Source organism: Strix aluco, chromosome 4 (assembly GCF_031877795.1).
Source record: "Strix aluco isolate bStrAlu1 chromosome 4, bStrAlu1.hap1, whole genome shotgun sequence".
NCBI lineage: Eukaryota > Metazoa > Chordata > Aves > Strigiformes > Strigidae > Strix > Strix aluco.
In genome coordinates, this window is record NC_133934.1 from 78,105,428 (window position 1) to 78,123,695 (window position 18,268).

General features: G+C 49.9%; 1 protein-coding gene across 1 annotated transcript in view; it reads right to left on the reverse strand.

Moving 5' to 3' along the window:
• The window catches only part of MAML3 (mastermind like transcriptional coactivator 3), a 95,443-nt gene that overhangs the window by 4,326 nt on the left and 72,849 nt on the right, over window positions 1-18,268 (reverse strand). The window contains exons 4-5 of the mRNA XM_074821283.1: window positions 5,398-5,655; window positions 3,163-3,250 (exon numbers count right to left, since the gene is read on the reverse strand). Coding sequence (XP_074677384.1) covers window positions 3,163-3,250; window positions 5,398-5,655 — 346 coding nt within the window. The remainder of the gene's footprint in view (window positions 1-3,162; window positions 3,251-5,397; window positions 5,656-18,268) is intronic.

An 18,268-nucleotide genomic window follows, 5' to 3' on the forward strand; every position in this document is an offset into this window, starting at 1 on the left:
GGGCCTGCTGCCCAGTGTCAGCGGCACTGCAGAGTTTATGTGCTCCCCAGCTCACTCTGGCTGCGGCCTCTGTCCCGACCTGCCAAGTCCCCTCTCCTCGAAGGTGAGAGTCAACACAGCTCAAGTGCCACCCTAAAGAGGAATCGCTGATCGTGTTACACAGTCAATTGTGAAGTGGGACGCTGTTTAGCAGAGAATACCATCGATGCAGACGAGCAGTCTAATTTCCCTTAAGGCCTGAAATGAGGCTGGCAAGGTTAAAAGGCCAACGATTTACTCGCTAAGTAATTCTCAATTATGGCAATTTTGGGATGTGTACCCAAAGGGATTCATGGCTTCATATTCTTGAGGAATTGAGGCAACGCGACTGCATGCGTGATGCACGATTACAGCCACAGTTGCCTCCCTGATAATAACCTACTCGGGTACCAAAGCTAGAGCCAGAGGAGCTGCAGGGCTAAAATAGTCCTGCGTTTCTCCTACTCCACTAGGATCAGAGATCAAATTTTTAAGCAGTGACCTGGGAGTCAAAGTTCCCTTTCAAAAGTAAATCTGAGTCTTTCTTTTTGCGCATTTTTTTTTGCCCCAGGACCAGTGACAACGTGCACCCTCCTCCATGAAAAAAATGAGTCCCTAAGACTTCAAAGCTGCATACGCGCTGTGATTGAGTAGCACTCTTCTTCTTCAGATAAGCCTCATTCAGCTTCTAGCAAACAAATGAGGAAGCTTCCACTGGTCTTCTTCAATGGCAGCAAGGCAGCTGAACTGCAGTTTGCCATTTGAAGCTCTCTCTTAAATATCTCCATTGTCTTTCAAAAGTAAGCCTTGAAAATGGAAATGTCAGGCTCAGAAGGCCAATCAATTTTTTAATAGCTCAGGAGGCATAAATGAATGGATTTTCTATATCATTGTTACTGATTAAGTCTATGGAAAGAAGAAAAATAGTTTTTTGTGGACGTTTAAAGCAGGGAGAGTGTATTAGTGAATCAATATTATAAGCACATTTTACTCCACCTTAGGCCAGTGATGGGAAACCAGAAAATCCTAACCTTGTTAAATTCCACACCGCAGCAGATAACTGAACCATGCCTGCGTCTTTCTTTCAGGGCTGGGGGGAGCTATCGATTTCTGGGAAGCCAATATGCTTCTGTATTTACTATCTTTATTTAAAAACTATTACCAGAGCTCTGATTATGCCACGGGTTCACTGCAGCTTTGAGTCGCTACCATACCGAACTAAATACAATACTCCACAGGTGAAGCTCTGAAAGTACAAGGCTCACAATTACTCCCGGCTCAAACATTATTAAATGCAAGATGTGAATCTAAAATGGTTGCTTGAAGCGTCATGAACTGCACAACAAAATCTGAATGTTCTTAAGTCAGCCCCTATCTGTTGTCCCTCGGTGGCAGACAACGCACCTGAACATCCGTGGAGAACACAGACTAGCGGGCCCTGTTCCTTGCACAGGCCGGGCTTCCCTGAGGAACGGATGTGAACAAAGGAAGTGTCACTTCTTAGTTCTGCACGTCATGCAGAGGATGGCTGCATCCCCTTTCTCCTGCAGCGGGATAAGCTTCTGGAGGACGCTTTTAGCTCCAACATATAGATAAACGAAACGTTTTGTAGCATGAAGAGAGACCATCTGGATCTCACTCCAACAGGGCAAATGGCAGCTTTTACTTTATCCATGCTATCAAACCATTTTCTTAATGATTGGCACTGGGGTACCCTTGATTTTTCTTCATTTAGACCACCTCCTCCTTCCATGATGAGAAGCAGTTTCTTTTTACAATGTCTCCAGCACTGTAGTTCTTAAGATACAGATAATGTTTAAAACGTACTTAATGCATCTTTAGCTATTTTTTAATTAAAAATGGCAGTTGAAAACCTCCAAAGGAGTCACTACCAGCAAGTGGTTCACATGCTACTTTTGTTAACTACCGTGCTTGGCATAAGAGACAGGGGGTCAGACAAGGAGTAGTTAAAAGAGAGATGCAACAGATTTTAAGATTTTGGGCCACCTTCTGGTCTCATTTACACATAACCTACTGCACTGGATTACATTCTTCTGACTAAATAGAAAAAATGGTGAAATATTTATATTTAAATTAGCTCATTTATGAAAATTAATTCCTTGCTCTGTCAGATTAGCCTAAACTCTCTTCTCCATTTCTTTTAAATAATACATATGAAGGCAAGGTTTCAAAGAAGCATTAATGCAGAAAGATTTTACATGTGCATCTCAATGTATGGCAGTGCACATACATACATTTTGATTTTGCAAATGATTTGTTGGGGGAAAAAAATAATTTCATACAGAACTCATGCTGCCAAAGAGAAAAATGAGAAGGCGATTAGAAGGAGCCACCCTGCTATATACCAGCAGAAGATCTGGCTGCCTCTTCACTTCCTGGGTACGAGGACTGCAATACACCTGCCTCCCTCGCTTTCTGTTGCAGCTCCATGACACTGTCATGAATATACAGCGCAAGTGCACATTTGCTTCATGTCTATTTAGAATCCAGGCTTAGTGAAGCCATTCAGCTGATGCTTTGCACCTAAAAAGCTCAGAATGAACTTCTTTTCCTACAGCAAAATGATTGTGCTTACATTCTTCAGTTATCTGCGAGTACATCGAGATACTGCTTGCTTTTTTTGAGATCATTAAAAAATCTCCATTTACATCTCAGATATTTCACTGTGTTTCCCCCACCTGACATTTATCAGTCACCTCTCCAGATAAGGATGACCTCTCTGAAATTCTCTGCTCATCAAATTAGATAAAGTGGGGAACGAAGAGTGGTAAAACCAAGATACAGCGAGAGATGCTAGACGGTAAAAAAAAAAAAGCATAATGAGAGTGGAGGCAAACAAGATAAATCCAGAGAATCCAGATGTCAAAGAGGCAAAACAAATGTCACATAAAAAATGCAGCTTTTGCTGTGGGGAGCAGAAAGGAAATTAGAAACTTAACTAAATACACAAACCTGGGCATTTCCCTTTGGTAAAATATGCGGTATGGGCAAGTGTGCAACAGCCTGTCTTTCTCTTCTGGCACACTGCTTAAACCCTGGTCTTCACAGAACACATGAACTTTCACATGCCCGTTACAGGGGCACACATTGACTCCAACGTAGGAAAAAGAATTTGACTTTTACCTTGGAACTGATTGACCTGTTGCACTGGATATGGGCTCCGTTGTTGCTGCAGATGCTGCCGAGGCAAATGTGACTGCTGCTGCAACTGCTGAAAATGAATGAGGGAAAGAAAGCAGAAGAGAAAAAGATGATTAATTAATTAGTGAGCTGAGAAAGGGGCTGGTGGCATAAGTACTGCAACAGAACTGCAGCGTTTCTTATCTAGCAAGCTGTTCTGGAGAGACAAGCGGAGTCATTTGAAGAGTCCTCCTGAGAGCACTTGGGCTACTCAGCACACAGACTCCTTTTGGTTCAAAAAGGAACAAGCACTGAGGCTAACATCATCTCTCCTTACTTACAACCACTTCATCTCGACCTCTACAGTGCAAACTTAACTGTCTTCAGGCTGAAAGGAGAGGGAGGGGTGTGAAATAACTTTGCTCACCTTGGTCTAAGGGCAACGCATCCTTTCCTTCCTCCAGCCCTGCCAAGGTCTAGAGGCCTGTGTTCCTGGGACAAGACCTGCCTCCACCTCTGCACCCAAACCACTCAGCTGCAAGGAGTTCTGCATCCTGACCTGAGCACCGTGGCCTAGGACCGCTCCTGAGCCAAACCAGGAATGGCCACTAAGGCACATTTCCCCTTGCGCTTCAGTGAATGATATCCGGGGAGCAGGTGATTGCAAAATGCCTCCCTCCCTTGATCTAGCCCACACTGCTCCTCCGGGGTTATTTTCTATGAATACTCATGCATCTAAAACAGAATCAAGGGCTGATTATACAAACAGAGAGTGTGTTTACCAGAGCTTTCAAAGCCTAGGGTATACTCGACTACGCACTTACTAAAAGGACATGTCTTGGTGCTTCATCTGCAGCTGTACAAATACTATGTCCAAAACCAAGGATGTATAACAAAGAGAACGGCAAAGATGGGAAAGAAGCAAGTACTAAACCCTGTGTTCATAAACACGTGTTGCGAACTATCAAAAAGATAAAGGGAACCTTGTTAGGCACAGAACACCCAACAGCTAGGAGCCCGAGGACCGTGACTTCATCACTTTTCATCTATGCCAGCACACCTGGCAGCCTCAGCCTCGTGGTTTTTCAACACTTTTAGGTCTTGCCTTCAGCAGCCCAGTCAGTGACTGGCTCTTGGGTTTATGCACTTGAATTGGCCTAATCCATGATGGGGCAACATTACTGCATCCTCACTCTTCCACGCTTGTTCACCCCTGAACCAATTCAGGCATCTTTACCCTGAATATATCTAGGAGCATCCTTCCTGTTCATTAGGGGTGAATTTTTCTGTTTCTCAGGAAAAGAGAGGGGAAGGCTATCAGTATTTCTGTGGTTATACAACATGCACAAGTTCTAACGCAAATTAAGCAGACCCTAGGTCTTAAACTGTATTTCCCCAGCAAGAGAGGTGAGCCAAGCTTAAAGCAATTACTGACCTGTCAGAACACCAGCTAGGTAACGTTAGGGGACTGCGAGTTTAAATTTGGGCATGAGCTTACAGGAACTGAACAGTGTGACTTTCTACTGACTTTCTCCTGGGTTGCTTTTAAACTACAGCCGAATTAGACATCACCTCTCAGACTGGGTAATTTAACATCCGTATTGCAAAGCCTGAGAGCTCCAGAAGCCGGGTGACAGGCTCCAACGCAGCAGTTCCTCACTGCCACTGCGAGTGGTGGTTTTACTGTTCTCCCACTTCAGCCCCTGGTTTCCCCCTTGTTGCTGCATCTCCCTTGTGCTAACATAATTGCTCATACTGGTATGGGATAAACCAGATTAAGGAATTGATCTGGGTAAATACTAACTCTTTTTCTTTACTAGGTTACTTTTAACCCACGTCAATACTTTGTCCCAGATCACTGCATGGCTGTCCATAGCTTTTGCCAGTGCAAGATCACAGTCTGAGGCAGGGGAGAGGACCAGGAACTGTAACTGTACCAGAGTCTGCTTCTGCCAGAGTAAATGCAGCCTGAGACACCAGGTTAAGAGCTAACTTTTCAGTGTCTAAAATCCCATGTGACTGTCAAGCCCACTGGTGGGAACATAGGTGATATTTGCCAAGCTAACGTTAAGACCGAGGCAAATGCCTTTTGTTTTGATAACCATTGCTGAAATACGACAGGAGCTACAGAGAGAGAATTACCAGATACAGAAGGAAGGGTGGGTGTTGCACTGTCTCCAGCGCTTATGCTCTCATACCGGCGTGCACTGCGGTGCCCGAGGCAAACAGATACTGTACCTGCTCTGCCAGGATCTGCTGCTGCTGCTGCTGCTGCTGCTGCTGCCTTTGCTCCCTTAGAAACTGTTGCTTCTGCTGCTCTATCACGTGGAGCTGGGCTCTCTGCTCAATCAGCATCTGCTTCATGATGGCCGCTTGAGGCTGGTTTCCCAGGAAGGGACCCCCAGAGCTCGTCCCTGTGACCACACTGCTGGAGCCCGGCGGGACGGAAGGCTGCATAGGCCCCGTGGTCCGAGACAATCCCACTTGATGCTGCTCCTGCGCAAAGAGAGACGGAAAGCCTTGTTACTCAGGGTGCTCCCTGGGCAAGAGGAACTACAGCTCATTAGCAAGAAGCATGGAGCCTGTGGGTGAAGACTGGAGCTTGTAGAAAGTAAGAGTCCTCAGAAAGATGCTCCTGGCTTGTGACCAAGCCACGGGCTGTTCCCCACAGGGAGTAGGTGGCAGGTTCCTCTTCTCTCCTGGAGTTCAAAGCCCCCCCAGATAAAGCAAGAATACTTTACAATTCATTAACAAAGAAGTTGTGTATTTTTTTTTCATTCAGGATATGTAACTTCAGAGTAATGTATTTTTCAAACTTTTTCTCCATCATCATGGAGACAAGAAATGTATTTTCTCTCCATTTCCCTTTCTCCATAACAGCAGTTTCACAGAGTCACCTGGATTGAGGAGCCGAGATTTTAGGTGCACACAACCAACAGCGGGAGCTGGCAGCATTAATTCCCCCTATAGTGCACCAGAATTTCAGGACTTAACCACATAATGTGTTTATTTAAGATTTCCATTCCGCAGCAATGGACCAAAAGCACGTTTCTGAAAGGAAGCGGGGCACCTGACGCCACAGACACCTTCTCCTAACCCCACCCTGCTTTATGTTTCTAATCCAATTTTCCACTTTTTAGTGCTGGGAAAACGAAGAAGGGAGGCCAGGGGTAAATCTGAAAACCTCCTCTCTGCGCCAGCCCTGTCCTTGGCGCCAGCCGGCGGCTGCAAGGGGTCCGGGGACCCCCGCGGCCAGCAGCACCACACTGCTCTCCCGTGTCAGGCCAGCTCCCCAGGACTGCCGCCCTGCCGCTGGTGGGGCCGGGGAGGCTGAGGGAGGCTGAAGGAAGGTGAGGGAAGGTGAGGGAAGGTGAGGGAACGTGAGGGAAGGTGAGGGAAGCTGAGGGAAGCTGAGGGAAGCTGAGGGAGGCTGAGGGAGGCTGAGGGAAGCTGAGGGAAGCTGAGGGAAGCTGAGGGAAGCTGAGGGAAGCTGAGGGAGGCTGAGGGAAGGTGAGGGAGGCTGAGGGAGGCTGAGGGAAGGTGAGGGAAGGTGAGGGAAGCTGAGGGAAGCTGAGGGAAGCTGAGGGAGGCTGAGGGAAGGTGAGGGAGGCTGAGGGAGGCTGAGGGAAGGTGAGGGAAGGTGAGGGAAGGTGAGGGAAGCTGAGGGAAGCTGAGGGAAGCTGAGGGAGGCTGAGGGAGGCTGAGGGAAGGTGAGGGAGGCTGAGGGAAGCTGAGGGAAGCTGAGGGAGGCTGAGGGAAGCTGATGGAGGCTGAGGGAGGCTGAGGGAAGGTGAGGGAGGCTGAGGGAGGCTGAGGGAAGGTGAGGGAAGGTGAGGGAAGCTGAGGGAAGCTGAGGGAAGCTGAGGGAGGCTGAGGGAGGCTGAGGGAAGGTGAGGGAGGCTGAGGGAAGCTGAGGGAAGCTGAGGGAGGCTGAGGGAAGCTGAGGGAAGCTGAGGGAAGCTGAGGGAAGCTGAGGGAGGCTGAGGGAGGCTGAGGGAAGGTGAGGGAGGCTGAGGGAAGCTGAGGGAAGCTGAGGGAAGCTGAGGGAGGCTGAGGGAAGGTGAGGGAGGCTGAGGGAAGCTGAGGGAGGCTGAGGGAGGCTGAGGGAAGGTGAGGGAAGGTGAGGGAAGCTGAGGGAAGGTGAGGGAAGCTGAGGGAGGCTGAGGGAGGCTGAGGGAAGGTGAGGGAGGCTGAGGGAAGCTGAGGGAAGCTGAGGGAAGCTGAGGGAGGCTGAGGGAAGCTGAGGGAAGCTGAGGGAAGCTGAGGGAAGCTGAGGGAAGCTGAGGGAGGCTGAGGGAAGGTGAGGGAGGCTGAGGGAGGCTGAGGGAAGGTGAGGGAAGGTGAGGGAAGCTGATGGAGGCTGAGGGAGGCTGAGGGAAGGTGAGGGAGGCTGAGGGAAGCTGAGGGAGGCTGAGGGAAGCTGAGGGAAGCTGAGGGAAGCTGACGGAGGCTGAGGGAGGCTGAGGGAAGCTGAAGGAAGCTGAGGGAGGCTGAGGGAAGCTGAGGGAAGCTGAGGGAAGGTGAGGGAAGCTGAGGGAAGCTGAAGGAAGCTGAGGGAGGCTGAGGGAAGCTGAGGGAAGCTGAGGGAGGTGGAGGCCGCAGCCACCGGCGCCGCCGCCCGCCGGCAGGTGTCGCTGCCCGCCCGCGGCCCGGCCCGGCCCGTGGCGAGGGGAGCACCGGCCCCAGGAGCGGGACCGGCCTCTCCCCGGTGCGGGCGAGGGGTGGCCGGGGAGCGGCGGGACAACCCCCACCACCACCACCGCGGGCAGCAACGGCGTGGGACGGCGGGGACTCTTCAGCGGCGCCCAGAGCTTCGTGCGTGTTCAAATCAGCCCCCTCGGGGCTGTGGCGGAGCGGTGGGTTCCTCCGACCCGCCCCCGGCCCGTGGGGCAGCGCTGTAAGACGAGGCTCTCCCGCTGCCAGGGGAAAACGAAGCTTTCAACAACCTAGTGCCTCCCTACAGCACTACAGGGGCTTTGCTTGAAAACAGATGGCCAGCTAGGGCCGTATTTAAAGAAAAAAAAAAACCAAACGCGATTTTGGGGTTTGATTACAAAGCAGGAGGTGTAGCACTGTCGCCCCAAATCCTTATTCCGGGTACTCCCTGGTGTAAAACAGCTTGAGGATTTTCTCTTCCCTCCCACCCACGTTCCCGTGACAGTCCCTGCCACGCAGCAGCGCTGCTCTGTGTCCCAGCCGAGCAGCCGCGGCGGGGCCTGGCCTCGGGTCACGCTCGCAGCCCACGCCCGGCCAGCGTGGGAGCCCCACAGCCAGCACCCTGCTCAGCCCCGCCTGGGCACTGCCACGGAGCCCCGCCACCGGGCAGCCGGCCCTCACCGTCCCCCACTGCGGCCTGGTGAGGGGGAGGTGGGTAACGCTGGGGTAAGCTCCGCCTGGCCTCCAGTAAGGCCAAAAACCACGTTTCTCCGCGGGGCAGGACCACCTTTTAGCAACTACTAGGAAAGCCACTAGCATGTACCGGCTTGGGGTGATAGCAGCACTCTTCACCTCTGTCGGCCTAAGTAAGCCAGAGCAAGCCCTGCCCAGTGTGGGACCAGCCTTAACTTGATTGTTAAAACCTCTTTAATTGTCTTTTAGCGATGGGTACTCATTCAAAAACACTGACTCGATGGAAAGGACCTATATCGCTTTAGGATCCTTCGTGCAAAGCATGCCAGGGTGAGGTTCAATTTAATCTGCTTCATTGACGGTTTGAGTTATGTCAATTACTGTGTGATTGGGAATATATACAAAAGTAATCTTATGACACCCATCCCAACCCCGTCAACGAAAGGGTTAAAATCAATGCTTGAGTGTAGCTTGGGAAATTAGGATCAGCCTTTCTGCATGAAGGTCAGGTTTTCAAGGACCCTTCTGAGGAAATAACAAGAAAATACAATTTGTCCGCATCTCTACTTTGCACAGATATTCCCTGAAGGGCCCTCTGCTGAAAGGCAGCTCTCCAATATTTAGGTTCTTTCTCTTTTTAACATCTGCCCTGGTTTGAAAGTGCCCTCCCCGCTCCTCTTCCCACTTCTCCCCCGGTCCCATCTCCTGCTGCACTTTCCAACCCGTCCCAGCATGGTTCCCTGCAGCACGGCCAGGGCAGAAGAGGGCTGCAGCAGTTGCTGGGGCTTCCCCCAGCCGGGGTCGGGGACAGCACCCACTAACCATCCCTCAGCTGCTCTTGCACCGCATCCCCCCCTGCCACTGAGCTCCCGCTTTCTTTGCTTTGGGGGACACACAGCCATCAGCTGTCTCCAACAGAGCTGACGGTGAAGGCTTTTTCCTACCACCCCCTGGCCCTCCCCCGACTTCTGATGAAGTCATCAAGCTACAGATTGCATAACTGATGCACAGGACTATCTTGTGTTATACTGGGAGACGGGCCAACTGCTTCCATTTATAGACAAAAGCAATGCCACGCTGCCAAATAATGGAGCCTTTGCTGCAGCCACTACAAGAAAAAAGAAAAGGGGGGGAAAAACCCAGGAGCCAAAGGGCATGCTGTGAAGTGACATCACACGGAGCTTCCTCTGCCGAGCCTCAGCTGCAGCCCAAGTCCTCACCGAATCGCCTTCAAAACAATCTTATTACAGAACTACTTTCCTGGCTCTTACGCACGTGTGGGTACGGCTGAGGGACACGTTCACCCCACGGTGATGCTGCAGAAGGCACTCTGTTCTGCATCATATTACGTTATAAGTTAATTCCAGAGTTTAAAAAGGAAGAAGGCTTTGAAAGGAGCCCCACCAGCTGACAGGAGCCCTGTGCACTGTGCAGCAGCTGGAGGAAGTACGAAGATTAGCACAAAAGTGTTACTTCTGTTGTGTGTTTAGCCATTTTGAGGTACAAGAGTTTACCTACACATAGTGAAAACTTCCTGCTTCCACTTTTAATAACAGGTTTAAAGCCAGGCCTTCTTCATCAAGGCAGAACACCACCCTCCCGCCTGGAATATCTCTCCTCCTTTCCATTTTTTTTGGCAAAAGCTCTTCCCAACCAATGATGAAAGGCCCTGCTGACATCACTGGGAGCAGCCCTGGGTTATGTGTCCTGAAAACAGGAGCTCAGCCCAGGCAAAAACTCTCCGCAGGCTGGAAAATGCTCCCTTGCGCCTGGGAGCAGAGCTCTTTACCAAGAGCACTTCAGCAGCCCGGCACTGCTGCTGTTAACCTCCGAGGGGGAGTTGTACGGCCCTGCCCAGCCCTGGCAGTGGTGAGGGGCCACCTGGGCTTCTGGCCACGAGTGTGCACCCCCACCCTCCTTCCACTGTTCCCTGTGGAGGTCCGGCATGGAGATGAAATCTGGAAGTGGGCTGGGGGGTACATGCGTGTGGCTGGCACTGGTGATGAAAGCAGCAATGCTGGGCTCTGCACAGCTGCCTCTTACAAACCATGCGCCAGGCCCAGGTGCACTCTCACCACAGGAGCTGAGCACCGAGTCAAGCAACTCGAGCTAAGTGCAGCACTTACACAGTTACAGAGCTTCAAAACCAAACTAATTCAAGCTTCACTGACAATTCTCTTTGCTCCTGTGCTGCCTGCCAGCTCCCTCCTACTGCACCCTGAGCCTTCCTGCCCCTAGACCTCCTGCTTCCTCCTCCTCCTCATTCCCTGCTGTCCCTTTCTTCTTCCTTACGCCCTCTGCCCTGCCTCTGAGTTTTCCTTTCTCCACCAACCATCACTGCTGCCTCTTTGCTCTCCAGACACCCTCCCCAGCGCCCCAGCTAACCAGCTCTGGCTGCACATCACCCCCGCAGCTGACAGGGCTGGTACCCAGCGGCCCATGCCCACAGCCTGACTCACCCTGTGACTCAGGCTGCCACCGCACTGGAGGGATCCCCCGGGGATCTGCATCAGCAAGGGGACAACCCAGCTCCTTCTGCCAGGGCCCTGTGCTCGTGTGCGTGTGGGCACATGCATACAGGGGTGCCCCGCAGGGCTGTAGGCATGTTAGTCCTTGAAAAGAGTGACAAGATGTCCTGGGATGGGAAACACGTGCTGTATTCTCAGCCTGCCTCTCATCAGCCTGTTACATCTGGAAAGATGGTACAGTGTGACTTCTGATTCTTCACGCTGGCTATTTTCAACACCACCCAAAGCCACTGTGTGCTACTCACAGGCTGCAAACAGGTCTCTCCTGATAATGGTGGCTCATGTGGAACTACACGCGCTCCAGTCGGGAACAGCGAAGGTGCAGCTCTGCTGTGAGGTCCTCACCGAGGGACAGGCGAAGCCAACAGGCTGGTTACACGGGGGAGGACAGTGCCAAGGCCTCTTCCCCTGATTCGGTCGTGCCACAGAGTGAGTTCAAATGCAGGTGCTGGCCCTAGCTAAGCCTCCCAGGGACCCTGCCGGGACCCCTCCTGTCTCTACATCCTCAGCATCCTGCTTTTAAAGCAGCTCAAGGACAGAATCAAGTGCTCAGCCCCTGGGAGCAAAACCAGATATTGAAAGAGCCAAGCTGCCATTTGCGGAGCCAAAAAAGAGCCGCAGTTTCCAAATGGTCAGCGTAACATGTCTGGACAGGTTTGTATAGTTTCAGAGCACCCAGTAAGATGAACTTTTGTAGGGATCTGGCTGTTTAGTTAACGCCTACGTGGGAGTTGCTGCCTGTTGATGATCTTGATCCTTAGTTAAGTGATAGGAGCATAAATCCTGTGTCCTCCTAGTGTATTTCCAGGGATCTACTGGAGAGAGGGGATCCTCCGCAGGGTGATGTGTATGCATATATATACAGTTATGCACATTAAACATAGTGACTTTAAAAAGAGAACAAAGGGGAGTGGAAAAGGTATTTTCCTCTTTGTCTCAAACCTTATATGCCTCTTCCTTATCATGCAGTGATTTATTCCTTCCTTATGTCATTCAATCTCCCAACTACAGCTAAAAGCAATCATACAATTTTCCTTCAGAACAAGCAGAATGACCACCAGCTGATGTCCCAGGCGCCAGGCAGCTGGATGCAGGTAAGCGCAGGGAGGGACCGGCCAAGCCTACTTCTCAGCCCTCATGCACAGCCTGATGATTAGAGCCCTTGGATATGGTGAGCCGGCTCTGCTCCTTCTGAAGGCCGGGGCGCAGGGCGGGACCCCCAGGGAAAAGGGGGCTGTGCCTGTCATCTGCTGGCAGAAATCGACAGAGGATGGGTATCCCACATCTGGGGACAAAGCATTTCTCAAAAAGCTGAGGGGAGCTGAGACTTGAAAGCAGGGTCTTAATGTGCAAATGGACAATCAGACATGAGCTCGCTGTGCCATTCTGTGGTATGGGAACTAATGCAATCCTTGAGTATACAAAGAGCAGAAGAGCAAATAGAAGCCAGGAGGTGGCTTATCCTGCATACTGCATTAGAAGAATGATACTAGAAAAATGTATACAATCAGCTGTCTACATTTTAGAGTCAGAACAGAAAAAGAAGACACAAAAATGATTTCAGGCAGAAAGTGTCTGCCAGTGAGTGACTTAAAGAGCTCAATCCATTTAGTTTACCACAAAGAAAACTGAGAGATGCTTTGACCATGGCGTATAAAAATACCTTCACGAGAGAAGAAATCCTTTAAAGAGTTCTTTTATCCAGTGAAGAAGGCAAAACCAGATACAAGGGCTGGAAGCTGAAGACAGATTCATATCAGAAAGAAGAATCAAATTTTTACACTATGATTTCATTACCCATCAGAAATGGCAGATCTCCACATTTTGATGTCTTCAAGGATGACAGCCTTTCTGGATAAACACAACTGAGTGGTGTGATTGAATGGCCTGTGATGTACAAGATAGAACAGCATTGTCTGCCCTTACCTCTGCACAGATCTGAGCTGCTGCTCCCTGGCACCCGGAGGGGCAGCTGGCCCTCCTGCACCATGCTGGTGCTAGGCTGACAGGCACTGCTCCTTTATCGTGGGGCTCTTAGCTACTGTGTGTGAACATGTGTGTCTGTATATATGTATATATATTAAGAAAGAGGGTCTCCAACCTATTACTGGGATCAAAAATATTACTCCATTTCCATATACTATGTCACAGTAAAACAATCCCTACCCACTGCTTTCAGAGCAGCCTGAAAGCACGTTCCTATATTCCCCCAGAAATATTTCTATTAAATTCCTTGTAATGTTGTTACTTATTGTGTCTGGCAGGGATCTTAATCCCTCTCTCTAAATCAGGCTGCCCAGAGCAAAGCCACCTTTCGCAGAATGGTACCATCTGACAGACTAAGGGAATTACAAATCCATTCATTTCAGACTTTTTTTTTTTTTTTTTTGCCTTGAAAGAGCCAGCGTACAGGATGAAGGGACAGAATATGCCAGTTTACAACTCTGACTCCGGCAGCAGGCTCTGCAGAGCAGATTGCTTCACCTATTTCCTCTGTCATCCAGTCTCAGGGAGGGGCTACAAACCTCTCCTCTCTCCCCGGGCCCCTGGTTGCCATGGTCTTTCATATAGTATCTGAGTGAACAAGATCCCTCTGACGTTTGACACCAGACCTCTGCATGCAGCCAATTTGTTTTCCTTTCACCTCCCTTCGCCTGCATCTCTCCTCCCGGTGTTTTCGATACAGTTTATTCTTTCCGCAGAACAAACAGGATCTGTCAGGCTATTACTTTTGTTTGTTCATCAGAGGGGCTAATTTCTTCATTTCTGGTGACAAAGCAGGTAACAAAGGGTTTTAAAACAAGCAACTGTTTTTCTAATACCATTTAAGAGCTAAAGACTGTCAGAAGTTCATCTCAAAGACTGAAAGGCAGAAGGGCTCATCATTTTACCGGGTGGCACCAGAAGCCCTGCCTCCCCATGCACCCACTTCTCCTTTCAGCACAGGGGTTTGACTTCACAAATCCTGAGCACCGCTGGTGGGATTCAGAAATGCAGCGTTTCAACAGAATGCTATTGAACTTCAACCAGCATAATTAAAACAGGCTCATTTCCTCTTTTACAAATAACAGCGTTTTCTCCCCTCCCCCAAGAAAGAAACCTTTGCAGGGGAAATCACTCCTGCTTTTCAGTTTTGTTTATCCTCAGTTTCACCAGCTAGTTCCAAGGTACGGAGCATAACGATATAATGGTTGGGTTTGTGCGCTGAGGGAGAAGTGTTCATTTATCTCAAATAACCAGTTTCCTTGTAATTGCAATTTTTTATTGGTCTTACTATTTTTAGGAGAAAAAAAAAGGATCAGCCTGAAGTAAACCCAAAATAGCCTCTTTACATATATCTCAAATAAAGGGAAAAATAAATATACAAATATAAAAATATTTGCGAAGTGTAAAATTGAGACGAGCTCTTCTTATTTGCTTTAATGAGTTACAAGTCCTGGCTCAAGCAGAGTCTCTTGCAAGGCTATGGTCATCACCTAGTACCTGCTCGGTCACCTATGGAATGTGACCCTCACTGTCCTGGGCAAATCCCCACGGATATGCCCCACACATGCTGTGTATGGCAGGGGCTAGTGACTGTGCTACCAGCTGGCCCGGAGGAGCTGGGACCCAAGCAGGTGCAGAGCCCCTGTGGCTCTGGCAGGTCTGTGAGGCAGCCGGGGCAGCTCCTGATGCTCCCACCCAGCCCCTGTCAACGGGAACGAATCCTCCTGCTCTGCAATCTCACCCCCTCTGGAGCCATTTACACCAGTGTTCATGGTCCAGTGAAACGGTATTTTACATCATTTTCTTGCAGGAGTGAACTAATGGGGTTAATCAAGGCATTAATTTGACCCGCAGAGGGAATGGCTGCACAGACAAGTTTCTGTGTGGCAAGACCGGGTGTGGTTTTACAGCGCATCGGGTACTCAGAGGTTACTCCCACGTACAGCTCCCACCCAGCAGGAGTATGGAGCAGCCCTTCTTTCCCCCCGGAAGAGCAGCCACCTGGCGTTAGTGTCTCAGGGCGAGAGGTCTGTGGGGGCTGCCGATGTGCCGCAAGGCCAGCCCCTAACTGGCCCCTTGGCACGGTCTCTGCAGCCATGCTCTCCAACGCCAGCCCACAGCCACAGCACCGATTTCTGAGCACCGGCCCCTGAGTGGGGCTGGCAGCAGGGAGGGAAGGAGGGCGAGGATTTGAAGAAACGCCGAAGTGCCCAACCTTATATTTTATGCATATTACGAAGGCTGTAATTACTCCCCTCAAAGACTGCTGCGTGAGGCTGTGCCATCATGGCATTTCACAGTGCGCCCTACCACTCTGAAAGCAAGCAGCAGCCTTCCAGGAGCAAAAGGCGGGAGGAGAGGGTTGAAAAGCCAGCCCACACAATAGCTTTTCCACACCCTGTCCCTGCTGCTTTCTACCACAGGCATGGCTGAGGACTTCCAAAGGTACAAATCAGGCCACTCCAGAGGAGCTGCGACTGCCCCCTTGGTGCCAGCTTGGCCCTGCCTTGTCAAATTTCCTGGGGCTTCGGAGGCTGGTCTGGGAGCAAAGCGGAGCGAGAACTGAGCTCATGGAGGCGGCTGGAACCTGAAGCCGGTGCCTGTTAGAAATTCTCCTGCTAAAGGTTTTAGCTTTAATCAGTGCACCGTTCGAGTCCATCCTGGAGCAGGAGGGAGGAAAGCTAATGTGAAGCGTAAGGATAATCGCGGCTAGAGAGCCCCCGGGAAGGGGGAGAGAAGAAAAATGGAAGATGAAAGCAGGCAAATGGTTTAAACAAACAGTCACACAGGGCCAATGAAAAGGGGGAACAGAGGGAAAATGACACAATAAAAATAAATGCTGTAAGAGAAAGAAAAGCTTCTAACACACACAGGGAAAAATGTGGGGCCTGGAAAAAGGAAAAGTACCAGGAAAAGATGCTCTAATGGAGCTCTCTAGCAGCAAACACTAACCCATTACCAGGCAGCCCCTTTCCTTCTAATGGCCCAAGCCTGTACCACATTATCACCTTGTACCCCACGGAGTTCGCTGGTTGTTGAGGTATTTCACGGAGCCTGGCTCTAGCTCACGCCTGGCAGAAGCTGCCTGAAGTCTCCTGCGGATGATTGCAGGGATTTTTTTTTTACTCTAGGTGAAATTTTGTTAAATTTCCTCTTGGTTGTTTTGTTTGAGCATAAACAAAAGGTATTTTTCACACTTAAGGGCGTTTTTCAGATCCTTTTCTCTGTGCTGTGATAAATGAAATCCCTTTCATTTTTAGAAATTCAAACTTGGCACTTGTGCTGCTCCTCAGCAAGCAGCATGTAATTTGCCAAGGCTGAAAGAATCCTGGCTGAGAAATAAACACAGTGGGCCATATGCTCTCCTTCCCATATGCAGAAGGCACCTTACCTCAAAAATTGGGAAGCGGCTGCAATCGCCCCATGTCGTTGCTTCTGCCAAGGCAAAAAAAAATCCACAGAAAAATTTAGAGCAAGGTTTGGGGCTCTCACAAAGTAGCTGCCTTTCTGCATGCCCCTGAGGACCTCCCTTGCACTGCTCCTGGCTTCTGGCCTGGCACAAATGTGGTGAGGGGTCAGGGAGTGCATATGCCACGTCCCCCGGTGCTCACAGTAAAGCTGCATTATCTTTATCGGTATTTCCTGGCACAACTTGCTTTGCAAGAGAACGATCTGCAGAGCACAACTGTTCCTTTACTACTACTCTTTTCTAGCTCATTCACATCGTGCCCTCATGGGAAGAAGATCACACACCAGAAGGACGCGGGTGAAGTGAGGACTTTCTGCTCCATGCCCGTAAGAAACACAAGAGGGTGAGCGTGCCACCTCCATGCAGTACCTCCGTCCTCTGGTGACTCCAGCAGATGGTGAGTGTGACTGACAAAAGCACCAAAGCAGATGCATTGGTGCTTATGAGGAATGGTCATCTGAACAAATTCATGCATAAATTCCATGATCTTCCCCTGTCTGACAACGACTCCAAAGAGCTGGCGTAACTCCCCTGTCTTCAGTTGCAGGCGCTTGTCCGTGCAGCCTCTCTGCAGGTGGTCTTTCAGTCTAAAATCAAGAGCGAAACGGTTCCAAAAGGTAGCCGGCAAGACCAAGGGAAGTGGCCTTCCACTGCAGCTGCCCAGCAAAGCCACATTACCTTTGCTGTGGGCTCAGATAACTAGCTGCTGATAAGCTGAGGTGGCTGGGATGGCACACCGGGTCTGTGATTTCACAAGCTAGTTCTTTTAACATCCTTGATTCCAGGCTACCCAAATCACCTAGTTTCAGTAGTTAAAACTCTTTTGATTTTTCTTCCACCTTGGATATGGTCTTTGTGTTTCCATTAGACACCTGGCCTTTGTTTTGACATTCAATCTTACTAGCCCTAGTGAAAACTGAGACAAGGTATTCTGATTTGGGCCATGGCTTTTCACTGCATGGTTCCTCCCTTCTCTCTGAGGTCTCCTTTATTTGTATGGCTAAGGAAAACTCCACTATTGAAATAATTTCTTTTGCAAGGCCTAACTCAGCTTGGCTTTTGGCAGTACTGACTTTATCTCTAGACTTCCAGGTCTCCAGGGCATAGCTTCCTTTGCTGATCAAGCCCTTATTCACCCCATCTGAGGCTTTCTGGATATCCTTGATACCTCTTCTGAGACAATTACTTATTTCTGAAGCTTGAAACTTACTTTTTTTTTTTTTTTACTTCCTCCACACCATGAATGCTTTTTTTGCCTCCTTCTGTCCTGCCATCTTCCTCATGCACACTCATGTTTGCCAGCTTAACTAGCCCTCACAGCTGTAATCCCAGCTGCAGCCTTTGACTCACTCCTCAAGCCCTGCCTTCTCCTGCCTTCACTGGAGACAGGTCTTTGCACGGGATTGTGTTGATCTCTCCCATGAGAGACTTAGCAAAGCAAGACATGATCTCCCTCTCCTCCCACTTGCTTTCCTTCGCATCCTGCCCGGCTCTCCCCTCCTGGCCACAGAGGCGGTGGCCTCATTAGTGGTTCCCAGCCCTTCTGCTTGTCCTGGCGACCTCGCTGCATCCTGTCTTCTCATCTTTCTTGCCCCCATCTGCCTCCTCCTTTATATCTCTCTCTCCTCTTGCTCCTTCCCCTTGCAGCACAAGCATGCTTTATCTTCATGCTTTAAAAAAAAAAAAACCAACAAATAACCCTTGACTCCAAGTGACTCTCCAGCTCTCACCTTCTCTCTCTTCTCACTGTCATCTCTAAGCTTATCGAGTGCGCTGC